The sequence below is a fragment of the Callospermophilus lateralis genome, chromosome 20 (assembly GCF_048772815.1).
Source record: "Callospermophilus lateralis isolate mCalLat2 chromosome 20, mCalLat2.hap1, whole genome shotgun sequence".
In the NCBI taxonomy this organism is placed as follows: Eukaryota; Metazoa; Chordata; class Mammalia; order Rodentia; family Sciuridae; genus Callospermophilus; species Callospermophilus lateralis.
The window spans coordinates 6,716,334-6,736,309 of record NC_135324.1 but is presented as its reverse complement, the minus strand read 5'-3'; the positions used below and the strand labels follow the sequence as shown (position 1 = coordinate 6,736,309).

The following is a 19,976-nucleotide window of genomic DNA, read 5'->3' as shown; positions in this document are numbered from 1 at the left end:
ACAAACAAAGACGTTGTGTCCGCTGAAAACTAAAAAATAAATATTAAAATTCTCTCTCTCTCTCTCTTAAAAAAAAGTATTTTAAAAAAATAAAATAAAATTTAAGAATTAATAGCATTTATTAGCTCTCCAGTGAGTATTCTTATACATGTATATAGACTTTTTGCCCGTGGCAAAGTGCCCATGTGGAAGTTAGTCTGACCTGCCTCTTGCCTTTGTGTTAGGTTTCAGAGCACCGTGCAAGTGAGCAAGCTGCAAGACCTCATCAACCGCAGCAAGATGGCCAGGTGCAGAGGACGGTTCGTCTGCCCAGTAATCTTGTTCAAAGGCAAGGTAAGGCCCATCCCACAGCCCCATGCTCTGAGACCCTCTTCTGGAGTAACTGGTTTCATACAAAATGAAGTGTCTTTTTGTTCTCTGCCAGCCAAGGGTGGGGTGGTTATTGTATCTGGTGCTGTCAGAAGCAGGCCAGAGAAACAGATCACTTCTGATTCAAGGATGATTTCAGCTAGGGTAGGAATCTTTACAGCCCCACCTTGTGTTCTGCCCTTTTAGCTGTTTGGACAATTAAAGAAAGTTGGAATGTTTTATAGCCATGTAGACCATGAACCTTCATCTCACCCTTCTCCTTAAAAGATTAGATTGTGACTCTGGTCTTATTGCTTGTGCAGGGCCTCAGTTTACTTTACTAGGAAAGGACGATAATAATTATACCAGCATTAAAGGTTATAGAGTAGATTAAATCAAATGAGATCAGACTTCATGGATTTTTCATTCCTTCAGTCATGCAGTTAACAAATTGTACATAGCACCAGCCAGTTTCAGGCCTTGAGATGTGTCAGCTTGTAAAGCAGACAAAATCCTTACTCTCATGGAGCTTATGTTCTTTTTTTTTTTTTTTTTCTTAAAATTTTTAGTTGTTAATGTACCTTTATTTTTTTTAATCTTTTTTTTTTTTAAGAGAGAGATAGAGAGAATTTTTTAATATTTATTTTTTAAGTTTTTCGGCAGACACAACATTGTTGTTTGTATGTGGTGCTGAGGATCGAACCTGGGCTGCACACATGCCAGGCAAGCGCGCTACCGCTTGAGCCACATCCCCAGCCCCCTGGAGCTTATGTTCTAATGGCTACAATTAAATTGGCTTCCTAATGTGGTCTCATTTTTGCTACTGGGGATTAAATCCAGGGGTGATTAACCACTGAGTCACATTCCCAGCACTTTTTATTATTATTATTATTATTATTTTAAATTTTGAAAAAGGGTCTCATTAAGTTGCTGAGGCTAGCCTTGTACTTATAGCCTTCCTCCTCATCCTCCTGAGATGCTGGGATTACAGGTGTGTGCAGGGAACATCCAAATGAAACAACGGCTTAGAGTGGTTAAGTAACTTCCCCAAGTTTATTTTATATAGCACAAGAGCTGGTATTTGAACCTATCTTCAATACCATAGTGCAGATGAAGGTCATTTGGTGTGGTGTAAGGGAAACTCAACAAAGAGAGTTATGTGATGTGGACTTACAGATTGACCAGTGGCCTCTAGAGAGTCGTGTGGCTTGAGATTGTTGGAGGACAAGCAGGATGCTTACTAACTAAAAGGGGTAGGAGGGTGTCCCAAGCAGGTAATACAGCATTGGAGAAAGCATGGAGGTGCAAAGGAGAGATAAACAGAAAGCATTCATTTTTTTTTTTTTTTAATCCCTGTTTATTCCCAAGGAATCTTTACACAACACTTTTTTTTTTTTAAGAGAGAGAGAGAGAGAGAGAGAGAATTTTTTTTTAATATTTATTTTTTAGTTATTGGCGGACACAACATCTTTGTATGTGGTGCTGAGAATCGAACCCGGGCCGCACGCATGTGAGGCGAGCGCGCTACCACTTGAGCCACATCCCCAGCCCCAGAAGGCATTCATTACTAGAAAAGAGAGTATTCTCTTCTCCAAACAGAGAATGGAAGGGATTGAATGAGTGAGGCCAAATGCTGCCAGTGCAGAGAGCCTTGAAGAGGGAGGGAAACAGGAGTGCAGCCTATGCAGCAAATCTCTGAGTGCCACACTCTCTCCAGTAGTGCACAGCCTGCAGCTGTAGTTACCCAGCCTGATTGACTTAAGCAGTGGGGAGGAGAGTGTGTGTTGGCCTAGTCCTGGTGTACCTTTTTTTGTGTAGCAAAAGGGCAGGTGAGAAAGGGAGGTAGAAAAGAAGTTTCTGTTGAAGTCTTTTTAGGGCAAAAGTATATGTGGACACTAGGTCTCAGAAATTGATCTTCATATAGCTGTTTGTTACCACTTTAGAAAGTTTTTGTGTTTAGAAGTTATGGGGTCTCCAGTTTACACATCATTGCTCTGTGGATCACAGTGCTTGTCACTAGAAATAGGAATACTTGAACCAGTGTTTGCTCCACAGAACAGCAGTATAAGGATAGACTTATGAAAAGCATTTCATCAAATAAGGAGAAATACTATATGGTAGAGCTGGCTTAATCTCTGACGTCCAGATTTATAAAATTCGTTGGTGGACTGGGGATGTGACTTGGCAGTAGTGTACTTGCCTAGCATGCACAAGGCTCTGGGTTTGATTCCCAGTATCACTAAATGGATGAATGAATAAATTTTTAAAAATGCATTGGTATACATATAGTGACAGAGTTTAGACTCTAAGAAGTCCCTCAGTGAAGATACCCATGTGGCTCTGGCTCTGTCTATTCTGGAATTCCTCTTTGTTCTGTGGATCATGTGACAGGAACTTTGCTGAATGCATTTGGGAAATGCCATGCTAAATAGTTCCAGATTCTTGAGATTTGCCCTAGAAGGGGAGTTGTGTGGCAGATGGATAGCCCCTAGATTTCAGGTGGGCTGTGAGGAAAGGGCCCTAGGCTAATAGATCACAGAGATGGCAATGAATTTCTACCAGGGAGTTTGCAGTGCAGGATAAGCCTGAGGAGCTTTTGGCATCCTAGATGTTCACAAGGGCTTTGTGGTTAGTTCTGCTTTCTTCTCCCTTTGCACTTTCACATCCCAGCAGTGTGATGCTATTTTTCTCTTCACTTTCCTTCTTCTTAGCTCCCACCAAGTCAGTGCCTAACACCTGTGTACATGTATTTTTGTTTTGATTATGTGGTGCAACATCTATGTTGCCATGTTATAATTCCATTGGGCAGAGGCCTTGTCTCCCTGCTATCCACTGGCACCTGTCTCCCTGCTATCCACTGGCAGACTGTCTGGCATGTAAGTGCATGCTTGGCAAGAATATGTGGCTCTGAATCAAATAGTAGTGGTCCTTCAATTAGGCTCTGGAGAGACAGATGAACAAAATGGTCCTTGGGGCTGACAAAGTAGGAAAGGCATTTGGAGGGAAATTAAAAAGGACAGGAGCATAGGGCTGCTGTTATGAGCTGGGGACCTGCTTCTCAGATGAATGGCTCACAGCAGGCACTTGTAACTCGTTTCAAGGGTGGCAGTATAATGATCAACATTACTTTTGGAGCACCTTCTTTTCCCAGTGTAGGGAAGGGAGAGAGGTATAAAATACTTGCTCCCTGCTTCCTTCAGAACTCGGTTCAGTGTGCTACTGTGACTGAGGAAGTAAATGTTTGATTTTATTTCATTTCATTCAAATTAAATTAGTGTGAAAGCAATGTAAAAAGAGTTTTTTGTTTATTTGATTGGTTAAAATGAACTTTATGGCTGGGCACAGTGGCACAGGCCTATAATCCCAGTGACTTAGGAGGCTGAGGCAGGAGAATCACAAGTTCAAAGCCAGCCTCAGGAACTTAGCTAGCTCCTAAGCAATTTAGGGAGACACTGTATCAAAATTTAAAAAAGATGGTAATATGGCTCAATGCTTAATTGTCCCTGTGTAGAATCCCTGGTACCAAAAAAAGAAAAAGAAAAGAAAATTTTGGGGGGCTGGGGATGTAGCTCAGTGGTAGGGAACCCCTATGTTTAATCCCCTTAAAAAAAAACTAGGACAATTCTATCTTTCTTTTTTCTTTTTTTTGTACTGGGGATTGAACTCAGGAGCACTGGGCTACTGAGCTGCATCCCCAGCCCTATTTTGTATCTTATTTAGAGACAGGGTCTCACTGAGTTGCTTAGCATCTTGCTTTTGCTTAGGCTGGCTTTGGACTTGATTCTTCTGCTTCAGCCTCCTGAGCCACTGGGATTACAGGTGTGTGTCACTGTACCTGACTTCATCTTTTCTTTTGTTTTCTCCCTTAAGAGGTAGGACACAGGTCAGTCACTTTTATTTTTTGCTGGGTTTTTTTTTTTTTTTTTTTTTTGGTGGTGCTGGGGACTGAACTCAAGACCTCACGCATGTTAAGCACATGCTTTACTACTGAGCTACAGCCCCAGCCCAGTCACTTATTTTGTTTGCCAAAGTTATTTATTAGATTAACAGATTCTTGAGTGCTATTCTACATGTAGAATTGGAGGCCATTTCTATTTCTAATTAGGTAACTGAAGAGCATTCGTAGTGTGTCTTGTAAAGGTGCAGAAATGATGGATCATGACTTAGAGTCATTAGGCTTTGGAGCAGGCATTTCGAGTTAGACTCTACCATGGTAGAGTAGACCTTCTGCCACTTGAGGCCTTTCTGAAGAGTTTGGTACTCACTCAGGAACTTAGCCAACTCACTTTTTCTTCTCTATCTGACTGTGAGTGTGTCCTGATAGGCCAGGTCTGGCTGAATGGCTATCCAAAAAGACAAGGACAACAGAAGGGGTTTGGGAGAAGAATGGGAAGCAAGAAGAAGGTCTGAATGCTCAACAACCAAAGAGATGATTTGTAACTGCTCTGAAAAGATTTAACAGTTAAATTCAAAGGAAAGTGAGGCAGATCCCAGCAGTTGAGATGAGGGTAGAGGGTGAGTATGACCTGTGCCAGATGGATGGCTGCACCCCTCCTGTCACCCTACTCATAGGGATCAGAAATCTCCTCCATGGGAGTCTTGGGGGTTCTCTACCTGGGAATTGGCCCTCTCTTCTGAAGTTCTCCACCTTGCTTCTCCAAATTACTTGGCTGATTTTTTTAAAATTTTTTTTTGTAGTTATAGATGGACAGAATGCCTTATTTTATTTGTTTATTTTTATGTGGTGCTGAGGATCGAACCCAGTGCCTCCTGCATGCTAGGCAAGCACTCTGCCATTGAGCTACAGCCCCAGACCCTACTTGGCCCATCTTAACCAAGAGCTGGGCTGGGTTCCTTGATGGACAAAGCTCTGGAAATGTAGGTAAACTGTGGTATGTATGTGTTTTTTTTTTTTTGTTGTTGTTGTTTTGTTTTGTTTTGTTTTGGAGATAATTGATAATTTTTATCAGTTTTCTGTTTTTGTTTTTGTTTTATTAAGGATTAAACCTAGGGCTGTTTTACCACTGCCACATCCCCAGTCCTTTTTATTTTGAGGCAGGGTTTTGCTAAGTTGCCCTGGCTGGCCTTGAGCTTGCAGTCCTCCTTCCTCAGCCTCTTGAATCACTAGGATTATAGGCATGTGTCTCTCTACCCAGCAGTTTTCATCAGATTTTTAAAGAGGTTTTAGATCCAGAAAAAGTTAGGTAAGGGTGAGGCCCCTCACTTCCGTCCAGCCCTAGATCTTCTCCATAGGCTTCCAGGCCAACCTCCGTATGAGGAAGGATTGACAGGTAAGTGCATGCTCAGTGAGAAGATGCTGCTCTGGATAAAGCAGTAGTGGTCCCAGGCTGTGATGAGGGGAGCCAGATGAACCAAGATAGTCTTTGGAGCTGGAGTAGTGGGAAAGGAAGAGATATAAATAGGTCAAAGCACCCAGCCTCCCAGGTTGGATGCAGGCTGCTTTCTATTGCCTGCTCCCATCCCCAGGGAGATCAGAAGATGATAGTGGTTCCCATGCACATCTTTTTTCTGTAGCAGCAAACTCTTTCCTCCCCTTATCTTATAGGAAGAGAAGAAGAAGCCTTTAGATAGTATTTTGGCCATTTGTAGATATCTGTGTTTTTTGGTGGTGGTGGTGGGGGAATGGGCATTAAACGCAGGGGCATTCAACCACTGAGCCACATCCCCAGCACCATTTTGTATCCCTGAGTTCCTTAGTGCCTTGCCTTTGCTGGGGTTGGCTTTGAAGTCGTGATCCTCCTGCCTCAGCCTTCCAAGCCACTGGGATTACAGGCGTGTGCCACCACACCCGTCTGTCTCCTCCGTTTTTGTTGTGGTTGTTCATTAGTTTTTTGCCCAGTGCTGTGAGTCAAACCCAGGCCCTTACTTACATGCTAGGCAAGCATTCTACCATTGAACCACATTCCCTAGCCCACTTTGCATCTCCAGATTGTGTGACTTCTGCTCTTTTCTCACAGCTTCTCCACTCTCTAGCATCCTGGGGCTGTGTTCTCCCAGACTTTTGCCAACCTGAAGATTCCTCATCTCTTGGACCTCCTCCCATTCTCCCCAACTCTACTGGATCTTATCAGATACAATTTATTTGAAGGAGTGGACTTACATTTAAATACTGAAGTACACATGGTTCCCTGGTTTCTGAAATTCTCTAACTCTTAAAATGATTCCTTCAGTGATAAGGAAAAAAGCAAAATAATATCTCAGCACAATAATAGGACCATAATCCCCCCCGCTTTTTTTTTTCCTTTTTTGTGCTACTGGGGGTTGAACCCAGGGGTCCTCTACCACTAAGCTACATCCCTTTATTTTGAGACAGTACCTCATAGGCCTTTAATTTGCAATCCTCCTGCCTGAGCCTCAGTCACTGTGATTACAGGCACATGCCACTGGACCCAGCAATAATTTCTTCTTTTAAAAGTTGCAAAAAAGTATAGCTGAGTGGCAGAGTGCTCATAGAGTGTGCATGAGTCCCTTGGTTCCCTCCAGAGCTCCATAAAACAAGCCAAAAAGCCACCAAATATTTGTTCCTTAAATATCCTCCCTGCATTGTGTTCCTTCATTCTAAAAAGTTCCAAGTAATAAGCACACAGACTTTGGAGGTAGTTGGTTTTGGATCAAGGAGCAACTTACCCTTTATTTTATGACCTTGTTCATTCCTTAGCCTCCTGCGCCTATTTCTCTTTTCCTCATCAGTGAAGTAATAGTAGTGCCACCTACCAGTCATACCTTCCTCATGGGCTGGTTGTAAAAGTTCAGTGAGAAAATGCATGAATCTTTCAGTACTTTGTGTACTATACCCAGTAAATCTGGAGAGGTAAAAGTAGGCCTCTGGAAAATTATAGAATACTATGGGCTAGGGAATGTGATTCAGTGGTAGAGTGCTTGCTTAGCAAGTGCTCAGGTATACACAGACCAGCCACCAAATGTCCATTACTGTTGGTAACATTTTGGTGCTTCAGATTTGAGGGGGAACCTCTAAATAAGACTGTGTATTAAGTTCCAGGCATCCTTGAGACTGGCTGTGGTAGCCTTGATGCTGATAAAAACTTTGGGGAATACACTTTGACCCATTTTGCTCACCTAGAAGAATCCAGAGCTCAGGCCTTCCTTCAGTTGATTATACTTCAGAAAACCAGCTGACTCTGAACATGTTGTTTTGTCTCCCAGCACATTTGCAGGTCAGCCACGCTGGCTGGATGGGGGGAGCTCTATGGACGCTCTGGCTACAACTATTTTTTCTCAGGTGAGTTTTAAGCAGCTTCCTCTGGGACTAAGAATGAGAATCTAGTCCTAGAGTCTGGCCGCCATGGTCACAGTGGTCTAAGGAGGTGTAAGTGAGCTGGGTGGAAACCAGGGCATTCTTTTCTTCAGGGACCAGGAGACAGCAGGAATGCTCTTCAGAGGTAAAGCACACTGTGAGACTCATGGGCACATGTGCTGGGAGAGAGACGTGAGGACTGTCCATGGGGTAGAGACAGGTGGTTCATCCAGGCTTGGCACTGCAGGAAGGAGGCTGGTCAGGAAACCTTTGCATGGTTTCTGTGCTGACAGACTGCTTTCTCTGGCAGGGGGTGCAGATGATGCCTGGGCAGATGTGGAGGACGTCACAGAAGAGGATTGTGCTCTTCGGTCAGTGCTATATAGTAGTGGGTAGAGACTTGGTTGGGGATGGGGTGTCTCACCAGTGGCAGCCATGCTTATACTGACAGTGTGTCATCATCCTTGGTCCCTGTGAGTGAATTGCTCTTTCCTCTCCTCTAACAAGTCCATGCCTTGAAATAGTGCTGTTGAAGTCTATTCAATAGTTTCATCCCAAAGCTGACTACTGAATGCCTGATCAGTCTACAGCTGGAAAAAAGGAACATCAGGATCTCAGACAGAAGGTCACACCCCTGGGGTTCCTGGAACTGCAGGTCTGAGATAGGCCCCAGACATCTGTATTTGTTGTTGTTTTTACTAGCATTGAACCCAGGGACGCTTTACCACTGTGCCGCATACCTAGCCTTTTTAATTTTTATTTCAAGACAGGGTCTCACTAAGTTGCATAGGGCCTCACTAATTGCTGAGGCTGGCCTCCAACTTGTGATTCTCCTGCTTCAGCCTCCTGAGTTGCTGGGATTAAGGTGTGAGCCACTATGTCCAGCTACCCTGTGTTTTAAAGCCCCATAGAGATTCCATTGTGTAGTTAGGGTGCCAGCTCCCAACCTGTCAGGTGTCACATAGTAGAGGGAGGGGGCAACACTTCCCACAGAATCCTTGTATCCCAATCTGGAAGATACATGCGGTGACTAGAAGTCCCACAACTGCATGATTGTTGCCTTGAAAAGAACTTGATACAAATCAGTGTTTTGAGGTAGTGTGTTGGTTCACACTCTTCCTGTCCCCTTTCAAATTTTTATCTATTTATCTATCTACCTACCTATTTATTTATTTATTTGTGGTGCTACCCAGAGCCTTGTGCACGCGAGGCAAGCACTCTACCAACTGAGCTATGTCCACAGCTCTCAATTTTTTTTTTTTAATAGCAGTATAAGATATTTTAGAAAATCACCTTTGCATGGTTGGCACCACGTGGCAAGTCTGTAACTTGTGTGAAGCGTCTCTGGAATGCAAGTGAACACTATAGTAAGGTCAGCTGCCAAAAAATCATGGATTGGTGCAGGAAAAGTCATCTTGCTTTGCGCTAGTTTTGCCCAGTAGCTCTGAAAGCAGTGGCTTTGGCTTGTGCACAAGAATGTTTGGCTCTCCCCACTCAAGATCAGGTGACCTCTGCCTCAGCCAGGTCATTGGCAGTGTGCACTGTTGTTAAAGAGACTGCTAGGGCCACAAAGCAGTGGACATTAAAAACTAAATGTGATGACGGGACTGTTTACTTTTTATACTTCTGTCTGTATCTGCATGGCTGATCAGAAGGTAGCCCGGGGATTAGAAAAATGTTATCTTTCTGCTTGCTTCATAGGCTTGCTAAGTACAGAGAATTTACTTGCTAGTATTTCACAATCACTCGATAAAATAGCTCTACAAAGTCTCTCTCTCCAAGAATTTCAATCTGTTATATTATGAGCGAGGCATGTGGCTAAAAATGGTCCTAAATGGGGGAAAGGGAGGGGGTAGAGGAAGATCAACTCTAATGGAAGCTCAAAGACTCTATCAACCACCAGCTCATTTTTCTTTAGATCTGAGATTATCTTGAGTCTCCTGGTTTAATGTCAAGCAGTGCCAGAAAGCCCTTTCCTGTTCTGGCTGAAAATTGCTCCCCTTTGAAATGTGTCCCAGAGGTGGGGGTAATCTCTTAAAAAGTCACCTTCCCTGCACCCTCCCCTTGGCCTCTGGAGAAGAGTAACTCAAGTTCTTGCCAATGACACCCATACTTTCATGAATGAACTCCCCATCACTGAACAACTCTGAGTGAATATGCTTTGTAACTTCTCCCTCTGGCTCTTTATTTCAGAAGTGGGGACATGCATCTTTTTGATAAGGTCAGAGGCTATGACATCAGGTTACTTCGGTACTTGTCAGTCAAGTACATCTGTGATCTAATGGTGGAGAACAAGAAGGTGAAATTTGGCATGAAGTAAGTATGAGCACCTACCTCAAAGTGGGTAGAAGTGATGTATTCACAGCTTACAGGGCTGGCTGTAGTATGTAGTAGGTGTTGTCTGCTGCCCTCATGTCTAGATCACTCTGCAACCTCTCACTCTGTCTTCAAACAGCTCTGTGAGGCAGGCACCCATGTCTCTCTTTTGTATGGACAAGAAAGAAACAGAAGCACAGAGACTAGGTAACTTGCTCAAGGTTATTTAGTTTTGACTGTGGGAGCCATTGACTAAGTGAGTCATGAATCTATAACCTGTACTTACTGCCTCCATTAGACACCCTTTTATTTTTATTTTTCCCCTTTGGCTCTAAAGTATGTGCCATCCTTGATATATTAGAATCTCTTTTAAAATGGACCCCAAAATTTAGTGTGTACCAAATATTTGCTTCATTGACTACTTTTACATTAAAATACCCATGTGAGTCAGGTATGGTGGTACACACCTATAATCCCAGCAACTCAAGAGGCTGAAGCAGGAGGATTGCAAGTTCAAAGCCAGCCTCAGCAATTTAGTGACGCCCTCAGAATTTAGTGAGACCCTGTCTTAAAATAAAAAGGGCTAGGGATGTGGCTCAGTGGTAAAGTGCTCCTGGGTTCAATGCCCAGCACTAAAAAAGTAAAATATACATATAGACCAAATTTTTATATACAGAGGCAAAACATTTAAAATGGAACCTTGGGCTGGGGCTATAGCTCAGTGGTTGAGCACTTGCCTTATATGCATGAGGCACTGGGTTCGATCCTCAGCACCACATACAAAAATAAATTAATAAAATAAAGATGAAAAAAAATGGAACTTGGGTTAAGATAATGAAATTTATGGAGTTTTCTCAAAAAATTTGTTGGGCTGGGGGTGTGGTAGTACGCTCGCCTGGCATACGCAGGGTGCTGGGTTCAATCCTCAGCACCACATAAAAATTAAGATGTTGTGTCCATCGAAAACTAAAAAATATTTAAAAATTCTCTCTCTCTCTCTCTCTCTCTCTTTAAAAAAAAATTGTTTAACTTTTTTTTTTTCCAAATATCTTTTAATTCTCCTAAAAGGTCTTAGAAAATAAGGGACACTGATGCTCAAGTTTGAGTTCAGCTTCCTATGGACACATTGCCCTATCCGCCTCCACCCTTTGTCAGATGGTCCCCAGTGATTTTTCAGGTGCCATTGTTCACTCTGTTTAGAAATGGCCTTAGTGAAAGTTAGAGAAGGCAATAAGCAGAGGGTTTCCTCAAGGGATCCTTTTGGGATGGCAACCTTATTTGACTCTCGTCTCCCTCTGCCCTACCACTCATGTTCATGGGGCATGTGTGGAAGGTGGTCTGGTTGTGATTGAAGTTTGCTGCAGTGTTGGAAGGAGAGGGAGCTCTCACTGAGATGTTAGAGTCAGGGCAGGGAAGTAAGGCATTTTCATTTTTCAAAGTAAGCACTGCTGAGGGGAATGATTCTTAACTCTGAAGAATTGTTTTTTAGCACAAGTTTCATTTTAGGTTGTTAAATATTCATTTGAGGAAAGGTGTGTGTCTGTGTGTTGTGACCATAACACATTGTGTCCTTGTCTTTTAGTGTAACCTCCTCCGAGAAGGTGGACAAAGCCCAGCGCTATGCCGACTTCACTCTCCTCTCCATACCGTATCCAGGTAGGGAGCCCTTTTCTTGTCAAGGGACAAGCTTCCAAGGCCTCGGGACCCTCAGAAGCCAGAAGCAAGCCTTCTATTCTTACATACATTGGTACCCTGGGAGCTTTCCAGGGGAACTTGTGTTAGCCACTGTGGACATTTGGCACCCAGTTACATGTACTCACACTTACAGTGTGATGGTGTCCTGGAAGGAACTTTCCCCATGGGGTCCAGGACTCGAGTCCTGGCAGTGGTGCTCTGTAGCCACAACCTTGAGCAAATTACTTTACCTTTCTGAGCCTCAAGTGATAGTTGAAACTTGGAAAGGTTTAGCTCAGGGGTTGTTGGGAAGATTAAATTATGCATGTCCAAGTGCTCTGTGCACATAAAATTAGCTATTGAAGCACATGTAACATTACTAGTACCATCAGCAAATGTTCACGTGACTCAGGCAAAGCTGTTCTGGTGGTGCAGGAACACATAATTGCTCTGTGTCCCCAGTGACGGTACAGTGGCCTCCTCATCCTGCAAAGCATTCTGGTGTCAACAAAGCTGCATGTGCTTTGTTGAAGAGTGCATGCCTCCCTGTGGCCAGGGCTGCATTCTCTGTATTGGAGACAAAAGCCAAATTGGATCACTGCAGCTTTCTGAACAGTCATGCCTGTTCAGCAAGGGGGGCCAAGGAGCCAGAACATTAGTGCACAAGTGAACCCACAGCAAAGTGTGCTTCTTCCTTGGAACCTCTGTCCTGTTTCTCAGCACTGGCTTCAATCTTGGCTTATACCTCATCTCTTCAATCTTGGAGCCACAGCAAGGGCAGGCTGGCGACAGCCTCATTAAGAACTACAGGTTCATGTAGTGCCTTGTAGGAGAGAGCATCCTCATCTATTGCAAGTTGGTGGTATTCAGAATCACCCCCTGGTGGCCTGGCACCCTTAAAGTGGCTCAACCTAGGTCTCTCATAACTTTTATGTGCCAGTTTAGTATTTGGTACCATGAAAGGCTGGGCATGATGGCTGGCCTGGCACTTGTGTCCTTGAATAAGGCCCTGAACATCTCTGAGTTTCAGTTTCATCCTTCATTAGCATGAGGATAATGGCACTTATTTCAGAGTAAAGTGCCTGTCCTGTCTTAACAGGTGCTCAGCAAATAACAGTAAAATGGGAAGAAAGTCTCCAGAAACCTTCTCTTCCCTAAAAGTGACTTTGGCCTAATGTAGATTGAGATGGTGATGAAGTGGGCTTAGTGGTGTCAGAGCCACACTGGCAGAAGGTGAGTGTGTGCACCAGGCCCTCAGGTTTTCATACTTGGCTCCCAGGAAAGCCTGGTGAATGCCAAGCCTGATCTATCCTCTGTGAGCAAAAGGGTTGTGCTGCTTGAGGATCCAGGCATGCTTTTTAATTTTTATTTTAGTTCCATGTAGGATTTGGTTAGGAAAAATAGTTCTGCTAGAGGTATAAATACAGAAAAATAGTGCAGTACTATTTCTGCTATAGTTTGGCAACTTGTTACAAAATGCCCCAAATGTTAACAACTTTTGACCCAGGTATTTTTTTTTTGATGTTGTTATTGTTATTATTTTATTTAGAGGTGTAAAGTTGATTTTGGGCTGATGGTTTTAGAGGTTCAGTCTGTGGTCAGGCAGCTCCTTTGCTCTGGGTCTGAAGTGAGGCAGAACATCATAGCAGAAGACATAGTGGAGGAAAACAGGCATGACTGTTCAGAAAGATGCAGTTCAGAAAGCAGCCACTTATTTATTTATTTTCTTTTTTGACAGTACTAGGGATTGAACCCAGGGTTGCTCTACCACTGCGTCACATTTCCAATCCTTTTTATTTTTTACTTTGATGAGACAGGGTCTTGCTAAGTTGCCCAGCCTGGCCTCAAGCTTGCAGTTCTCCTGCCTCAGCTTCCTGAGTCACTGGGAATTACAGGTGTATGCCAGCACTCCTAGCCCAGTTATTTTCTTAATCATTCATTATTAGGCCATAATCCCATTGATTTGGGGCTAAAGGTGTTCATTGTGATAATAAAACCAGGAACAGGGCTGGGGATGTGGCTCAAGTGGTAGCGTGCTCGCCTGGCATGCGTGCGGCCTGGGTTCGATCGTCAGCACCACATACAGACAAAGATGTTGTGTCCGCCAAATACTAAAAAAATAAATATTAAAATTCTCTCTCTCTCCCTCTCTCTCATTCTCTCTCACTCTTTCTTTAAAAAAATAAAAAAATAAAATAAAATAAATAAAACAGGAACATGTTTGTTTCATAATCCTTATGGGGCTAGGGTTGTAGCTCAATGGTAGAGCACTTGCCCAGCTGTTGTAAGGCCCTGGGCTTAAGAGCAAAATCCCATTTCAAACCAAAACTAAAAAAAAGAAGAGGACCTTGGGATGTTGCTCACTGGTAGAGCACATGCCTAGCATGTGGGAGGTCCTGGGTTCTATCCCCAGCACTGCCAAAAAAAGAAAAAAGAAAGAAAACAAAACAAAATGTTAATTTTCAAACCAAGTCATGAAATGGACTTTGATGCCATTTAAGGGGTCTCAGTTGGGCCTGTAATGACAAAGCCCAGACAGTAATTGCAATAGTATCAGTTCTGGCTTTGTGTAACTTATCTAGACTAAGACTTGCCCTTGGAAATGAGAAGTGTTGAGAGTGTACTTCCTTCTAGACACCAAAATAGATGGGGCCAAACCTTACTGCCCAAGTTTAATTCATTTCCTCCTGAGCAAGTTGCTGTTGTCACCCTGCTCTTCGTCCCTTCCCTCTGGCCTGCTGGTGCATTCAGAAGCTGCTCTGGTAATAAACATCAAGCACTGCCCTAAGTACCAAGTCTATTTTAATTCTGTCTGTTTTCTCAGAAGCTGCTTCTGCATCATGGGCTCTTCTGAGCTCAGCCTAGGGCCTGCAGTGTTGATTTGAGCAGCCAGAGTTTGGGAAAAACAGAGCACTTCACTGGGCCCTGAGAGATAATTGGTAACTCTTCTCAGCCTGGGCTCATAAGCTTTATCTGGTATTTATAATTCTTCTTTGTCCGGGTGAGGCACCACAGAATAGCTGAAGTGTTACTGCTGAAAATTATTTCTTGACTCTTCAGACAGCATGAGTCCTGGGGGATTAAAGTGAAGCAGTGTGTGTAGAATGAATGCGGTGCTGAATACACGGGTGGGTCCCCAGACCTTTCTCTCCATGGGGACCCTTCCGTTTTCCCTGAGGCACAGGAACTCGGCCTAAGAGTTGCTGTAGAGGTCCTCATGAATTGCTTTGGTCTGTGGCCACTTCTATAGAATTGAGACAATTTCTCAGTTGCCTTCTGAGACCTCACCAGACTTGGCAGTGTTGCCAAAGCCATGTATCCCCTGAAGTCCATGTGGGTCCTAGTTGAGGAACTGAGAGTAATTGCAAGGCTGCTCCCCAGTGCCTTCTCCCTCCCTATGCCTTTGCATAGGCAGCAGCCAGCTGGTGGCCTAGCTGCCTCTTGTGCAAGGGCAAGCCGAAGCTGGGTAAACCTCATCTCTGGCTATGCATCTGACTACACTGCTGGGCTGGCTCTGTGGGCTCCACAGTGGCAACATGGTGACAGTGGTGTGCTGCCGTGGAAATGCCATTTGTACCAGGCCAATGCTCACTGTTTTATATGTATTGTTGTTTTTCTTCCTTGATTGTTTTACAAATATGGAAACCAAGTCTTGGAAGATATTATTCCAGCTATTCATAGTTACAGGGCTGGGTGAAAAGCTGAGATTTTAAAGTTGGGATTCTGCCAAAGCCCCATTCTCACCAAAGTTCCCCTCTATTCTGGAGCCTCGCCCTTGTGGAGTTTCTCAGGATTTTTCTAGCACATTATGCAGAAAGTACCTCTGCCTACTTAAATGGAGGTAGAAGTGTCTCTGCCTATTAGGTTTCAGGCACTGTCCACTGTCCACAACCTCTCCAGTATATCAGGACATACCTCACTAAAACCTGTGAGGTTTGTAAGTTGTCCCCATTGTAGAGATGAAGAAGACTGTGTGGTTGCTGACATATGTCTCTGAGGCTCCCATTGTGAGCCAGGCTTTTGTCTGCTGGGGTTGGCACTGCAGACACTTGTAGGACAGAGGGACCTTCAGTGAGGGAGAGCAACCATGCCCTTGAACACAGATGCAGAGAGTGTTCCAAAGAAGTATGAGGGCAGGTGGTGTGTTGTGGAAGGACACCGGGACCTGCTCCTGGCTCTTGCCTGCCCACTCCTGCTTTCACTGCCAGCAGCTTTGACCTCACCAGAGCCACCAGCACGAAGAGTTGTGTGAGCTGCTGACCCCTCAGTCTCTCAGCAGTCAGGGCCATGGTTTGGCTAGCAATGTCTCAGAAGACTCTGTGCTGTGACAGGAGGTGTTGTGACTCTGCCCTTCTTTTCCAGGCTGTGAATTTTTCAAGGAATATAAGGATCGGGATTACATGGCCGAAGGGCTCATATTTAACTGGAAGCAGGTATGAACAACGTTGTTCAACTTGGGTCTTATGTTTCTTTGTAAAGGAAGACTGAGAATAGCTAGTTAGCTTTTGGGGGGCAATAACTACCTTTCTCCTTTCTCTTTTCTTCCCTAAATGAGTCTCATTATATCTCATCTTCTCTTTGTATATGCATGTTACATTCTCATCTGTGGTTTCCTCTTTCCTCTTAATGTCTTTCTTTCTTGGTCAGGATAATATAGAAAAGTCCCTCTCTCCTCCACTCTCTGTGTAAGGGCAGAGAGCAGGGTTCTGTTTTTTCTCCAGTCAGAAGCAGCAGGCCCAGGTAACTTGATGGAGATTGAATATAGATTAATCTTGCTTATTTCAGCAGCCAACTTTTATAAATGTCTGACAGAAGCATTCCGCTCAGCTGCAGAGATCTGATCACTCTGATTTTTAAACTGTCAGTTCCAGAATAGCGTACGCTTCTGGCCAGGAGAAGGCCAGCACTGTGGAGGAACATCCTTCCTGTGTTAGCCACAGCTTTAGGGCCATGACCTTTCTGTTATCACAGCCTCTTGGGGAGCCAGTCCATGTCTCACAGGTGTCATTCTGTCCCTAGGACTACGTCGATGCCCCCTTGAGCATCCCCGATTTCCTGACTCACCCTCTGAATATTGACTGGAGCCTGTATCAGGTGAGGGCCCTGATCCAACAGGCAGGATAAGGGGTTGAGGGGTAGTCAGGGGACCCCCGGGCCTGCCCCACAAGACTCTTGTGGAGAAAATGCTGGCACCTGACTGTCTCACAGCCCAGGAAGGGAGGAGTTGCACTCAGTTAACTCTCTCTCTCCTAGTTTGCTCTTGGCCCAGAAAATCAAAGCTTTCTGAACGTGACTCATTGAAAGAGTTGGATCTACCAGGAGTTCTGTTTCCAGGGGATCTCATAGAGTCTGCTTTTTTTTTTCCCCCCAGATTTGAGCTTTAGTGACTTTTTTCATTTTTCCTTTTAAAACATTTGTTAGAGAAAAAGCAGAGCCGTCTGACCTCATTTGATTATAGAAACTTTAAAATTACTTCCATTATGTTTTCCTCTGTTGCTGCCTGCCACAGAGGAGCCCTAGTCTTGCTGGATGGACCTGTCTCTCCACCCTGTTGAGCCCACACAGGCTAAACGCTTCCAGTGGTCTGGATTGCCATCACTTCAGACAGCACATGTAGCCTTTCCTTCCCCACGTCCTGTCCCTGTGCCTGGCTGTCCCCTCTCAGCTTCCTCTTGTTTGGCTGACATACTGCCCTTCAGATTTGGCTCAGTGACAGCTTCAGGAGGACTCTCCTGATCTGCCTCCTTTCTCTCCAATCCCTGGCAGGTTGGATGCCTGCATCTACCTTCTCATTAACCCCCCTGGGAACATCTATCATGGAATTTTCCACCAAGCTTTAGTCACCAAATTGGAGATGTGCTTCTGTGAGCTCCAGGAGGATGGGGACCCATGGTTTATGCATCCCAGCACAGAAACAGGCAGAGAGCCTAGAGAAAGGATGAGCCAGTGACCCAGTAGAAACATCCTGCCTCCCTACGTATTCCTCTGTCCCCATGTCTGGCCAACTCCTAGCCCCCAGGTCTCCTTTCTCAGAGAGGTCTGCATGTTAGGCAGCCAGTTGCCCCACACCTTTTTGTTTTGTCATCCTGATGGCAGGGAGTCTGGAAAGGTGGGGGCTGTCTTTATCTTATCTCGGGATATCACAGGGTAGCTGCTCCACAGCTGTCTGAGAACAGGAGAGTGACACCAGGTCTGCCCCCATAGGTATTTCTGTAAGAGAAGGGGCCTCAGGGAGGAGAGCAGACCAGTGTTCCTTCTTACAGTCTGGAAGCCTGGAGAAGGAACAGATTTAGGGGGTGGGGGAGGGGTGTCCCGTTGCGCCTAGTGGAACTCCTCGGTCCCCACCTCTGTCTCTTGTGCACTGGCTAGTCCAGGCCACTGTTACCTCTCATATCTGAGCATAGGCTGCATTGAGGAATAACTAGGAATAGTACTAATGAGAGAGCCAACCTGAAAGATAGCAAGCACTCAAATGATAGAGCAGGGCCATTGTTGTCACCCCGACTTAAAACCCACCACTTTCCATGTACCTCAGCATATAGCCTCAAGACCTTCATGTAGCCTGCCAGCTTCATGCAGTCTGGCCTGGCTTGCTCTTAGGACTCTCTAATCCTCTTCCTGCCTCATTGAAAGGCCTCCTTTGAGCTTATTAAAGGAAGGGTGCTGTCCCTGAGTTTTATATGTTGTTTTCTTTGTCAGAAACATGTTTTTCCTCTCTCTTCTCTTGCTTATGCTCTCCCATGTCACCAACTCCAAAAGGCCCTCCCTATTGGTTCTTATGCATTAGGCTAGGTCTGCAGAAGGCAACCCCATAGGGAAAATAATTGGGCTTGGTCTTTGAGGGGTGAGTAGGAGTTTTTCTAGCCAGGAGAAAAGATACTCCGAGTACAGAAACAAGCAGAGGCATGGAGCTTACTTGGCTTTGCTCCCAGAGACTGGTGGATCGCCTGGGATGAGTCAGAGGTGAACCTAGGTTTTAGCACATCTCCAGACCCTCCTTGTATGCAGCAATCCCCAGACTTCAGTTTCTTACTCTGTTATTGTAGCATCTGTCCCTGTAGTGTAGATGTGGACTTCAGAGTCTAGAGGGGCTGGTTTCCTCCTTCAACTCAGCTCTGTGCCCTTGGGCCTCTCCAGCCTGTGGCTCCTCCCACCAAACTGGGAACAGGCTGCCTCTGCCTCTCCCTGACCATGGTGTGGTTATTGGTGTCCACAGAGCTCCAGCCCTCCGGCCTTGCCCTGCCCTGGCTGCTGCAGTTCCCCCAGCACACCTGACACATGCTGGGCCTTGTGCTGCATGACTCCTGCCTCTATCCTTCTACTCCTGCTCCTGGAGCCTCTTGAGAATCCAAGCAACAAGGGAATTTATTGGCAACAGTGTGTCTGACACATTGAGCCAGACAAGTGGAGACCCTTGTACTCCTGCCAGTAATGGCGTTGTTAATGCAGCTCTGCAGCAGCTGTCTCCTGAACTGCTGAAAGTGGGTCAGAACTCTCCGGGGGCGTGGGAGGGTCAGGCCAATAAGCCTGGTTTAAATTCCTGGGAAAACCATTCCAATTACAGGTGTCGTGTTCCCCTCCCCCTGGGAAGTGCTCTCTTGCTGGCATGCGCCACCCTCTCTGCACAGCTCCAGAATGCTGATAGGCAGTCATGTCCTAAGAGAACAGAGGCTGTCCCCAGCCAGGGAAAACGGCTTTGCAGAACTGGGTCAGCCCCCTCCGTGAAATCCCAGATTGGGAGTGGGCTGCTTCACATTGCCTGGTCTAGAGCTCTGGCTTGGACTTGAGTTGGGCTCTGCTCTCTTTATGGCTTTTGCTCATTTCTCATCTCCTACCTCAAGGGCCTCCTGTTAGAAAAGGTCTTGTCTGCTAAACAGATTGCGTTTATTCATCAGAAGACAATATGCAGGGCTGGGGGCGTGGCTCAGAATTAAGGTACTTGCCTGGTATGCAGGAGGCCCCTAGTTCAATCCCCAGCACTGCAGGGGGAAAAAAAAACCAGACTATGTAGCAAATAGCAGTAAAAAAGTGCATATAACATGTTTGAGAAGGTTAATATTCTAGTTGGTTCCTGTGATATGATGGCAAATGAAAAATTGCCTGGCCATTTGAGATATTGGCCATAGGCTTAAAGCTCTTCATATTCCTTCATTGACACCTACGCTGGGCACCTGAGACTTAGGGAACACTAAAGTACAGGGGGCTGTGGGTCTGGTCCTTCCCCTTCCTTGCCCTCAGAGCAGGTTAGACATGTTGTAGTTGAATTGGATGCAACAGAGTAAGGGAGTGCAAGGAGCTCTCAGAGCTGGGGGAAGAGCATCTTGGATTATCTGGGATTTGAGACTTGTGGCTGCAGACCAAA

The 19,976-nt window shown here is 45.1% G+C and overlaps 1 protein-coding gene across 2 annotated transcripts in view; it reads left to right on the top strand.

The window, feature by feature from the left end:
- The window catches only part of Mtmr14 (myotubularin related protein 14), a 47,378-nt gene that overhangs the window by 9,203 nt on the left and 18,199 nt on the right, over nt 1-19,976 (top strand). For both annotated transcript variants that reach the window (XM_076841239.1, XM_076841238.1), the window contains exons 3-9: nt 225-333; nt 7,534-7,609; nt 7,935-7,995; nt 9,818-9,940; nt 11,523-11,596; nt 15,977-16,047; nt 16,634-16,708. In XM_076841239.1, coding sequence (XP_076697354.1) covers nt 225-333; nt 7,534-7,609; nt 7,935-7,995; nt 9,818-9,940; nt 11,523-11,596; nt 15,977-16,047; nt 16,634-16,708 — 589 coding nt within the window. The remainder of the gene's footprint in view (nt 1-224; nt 334-7,533; nt 7,610-7,934; nt 7,996-9,817; nt 9,941-11,522; nt 11,597-15,976; nt 16,048-16,633; nt 16,709-19,976) is intronic.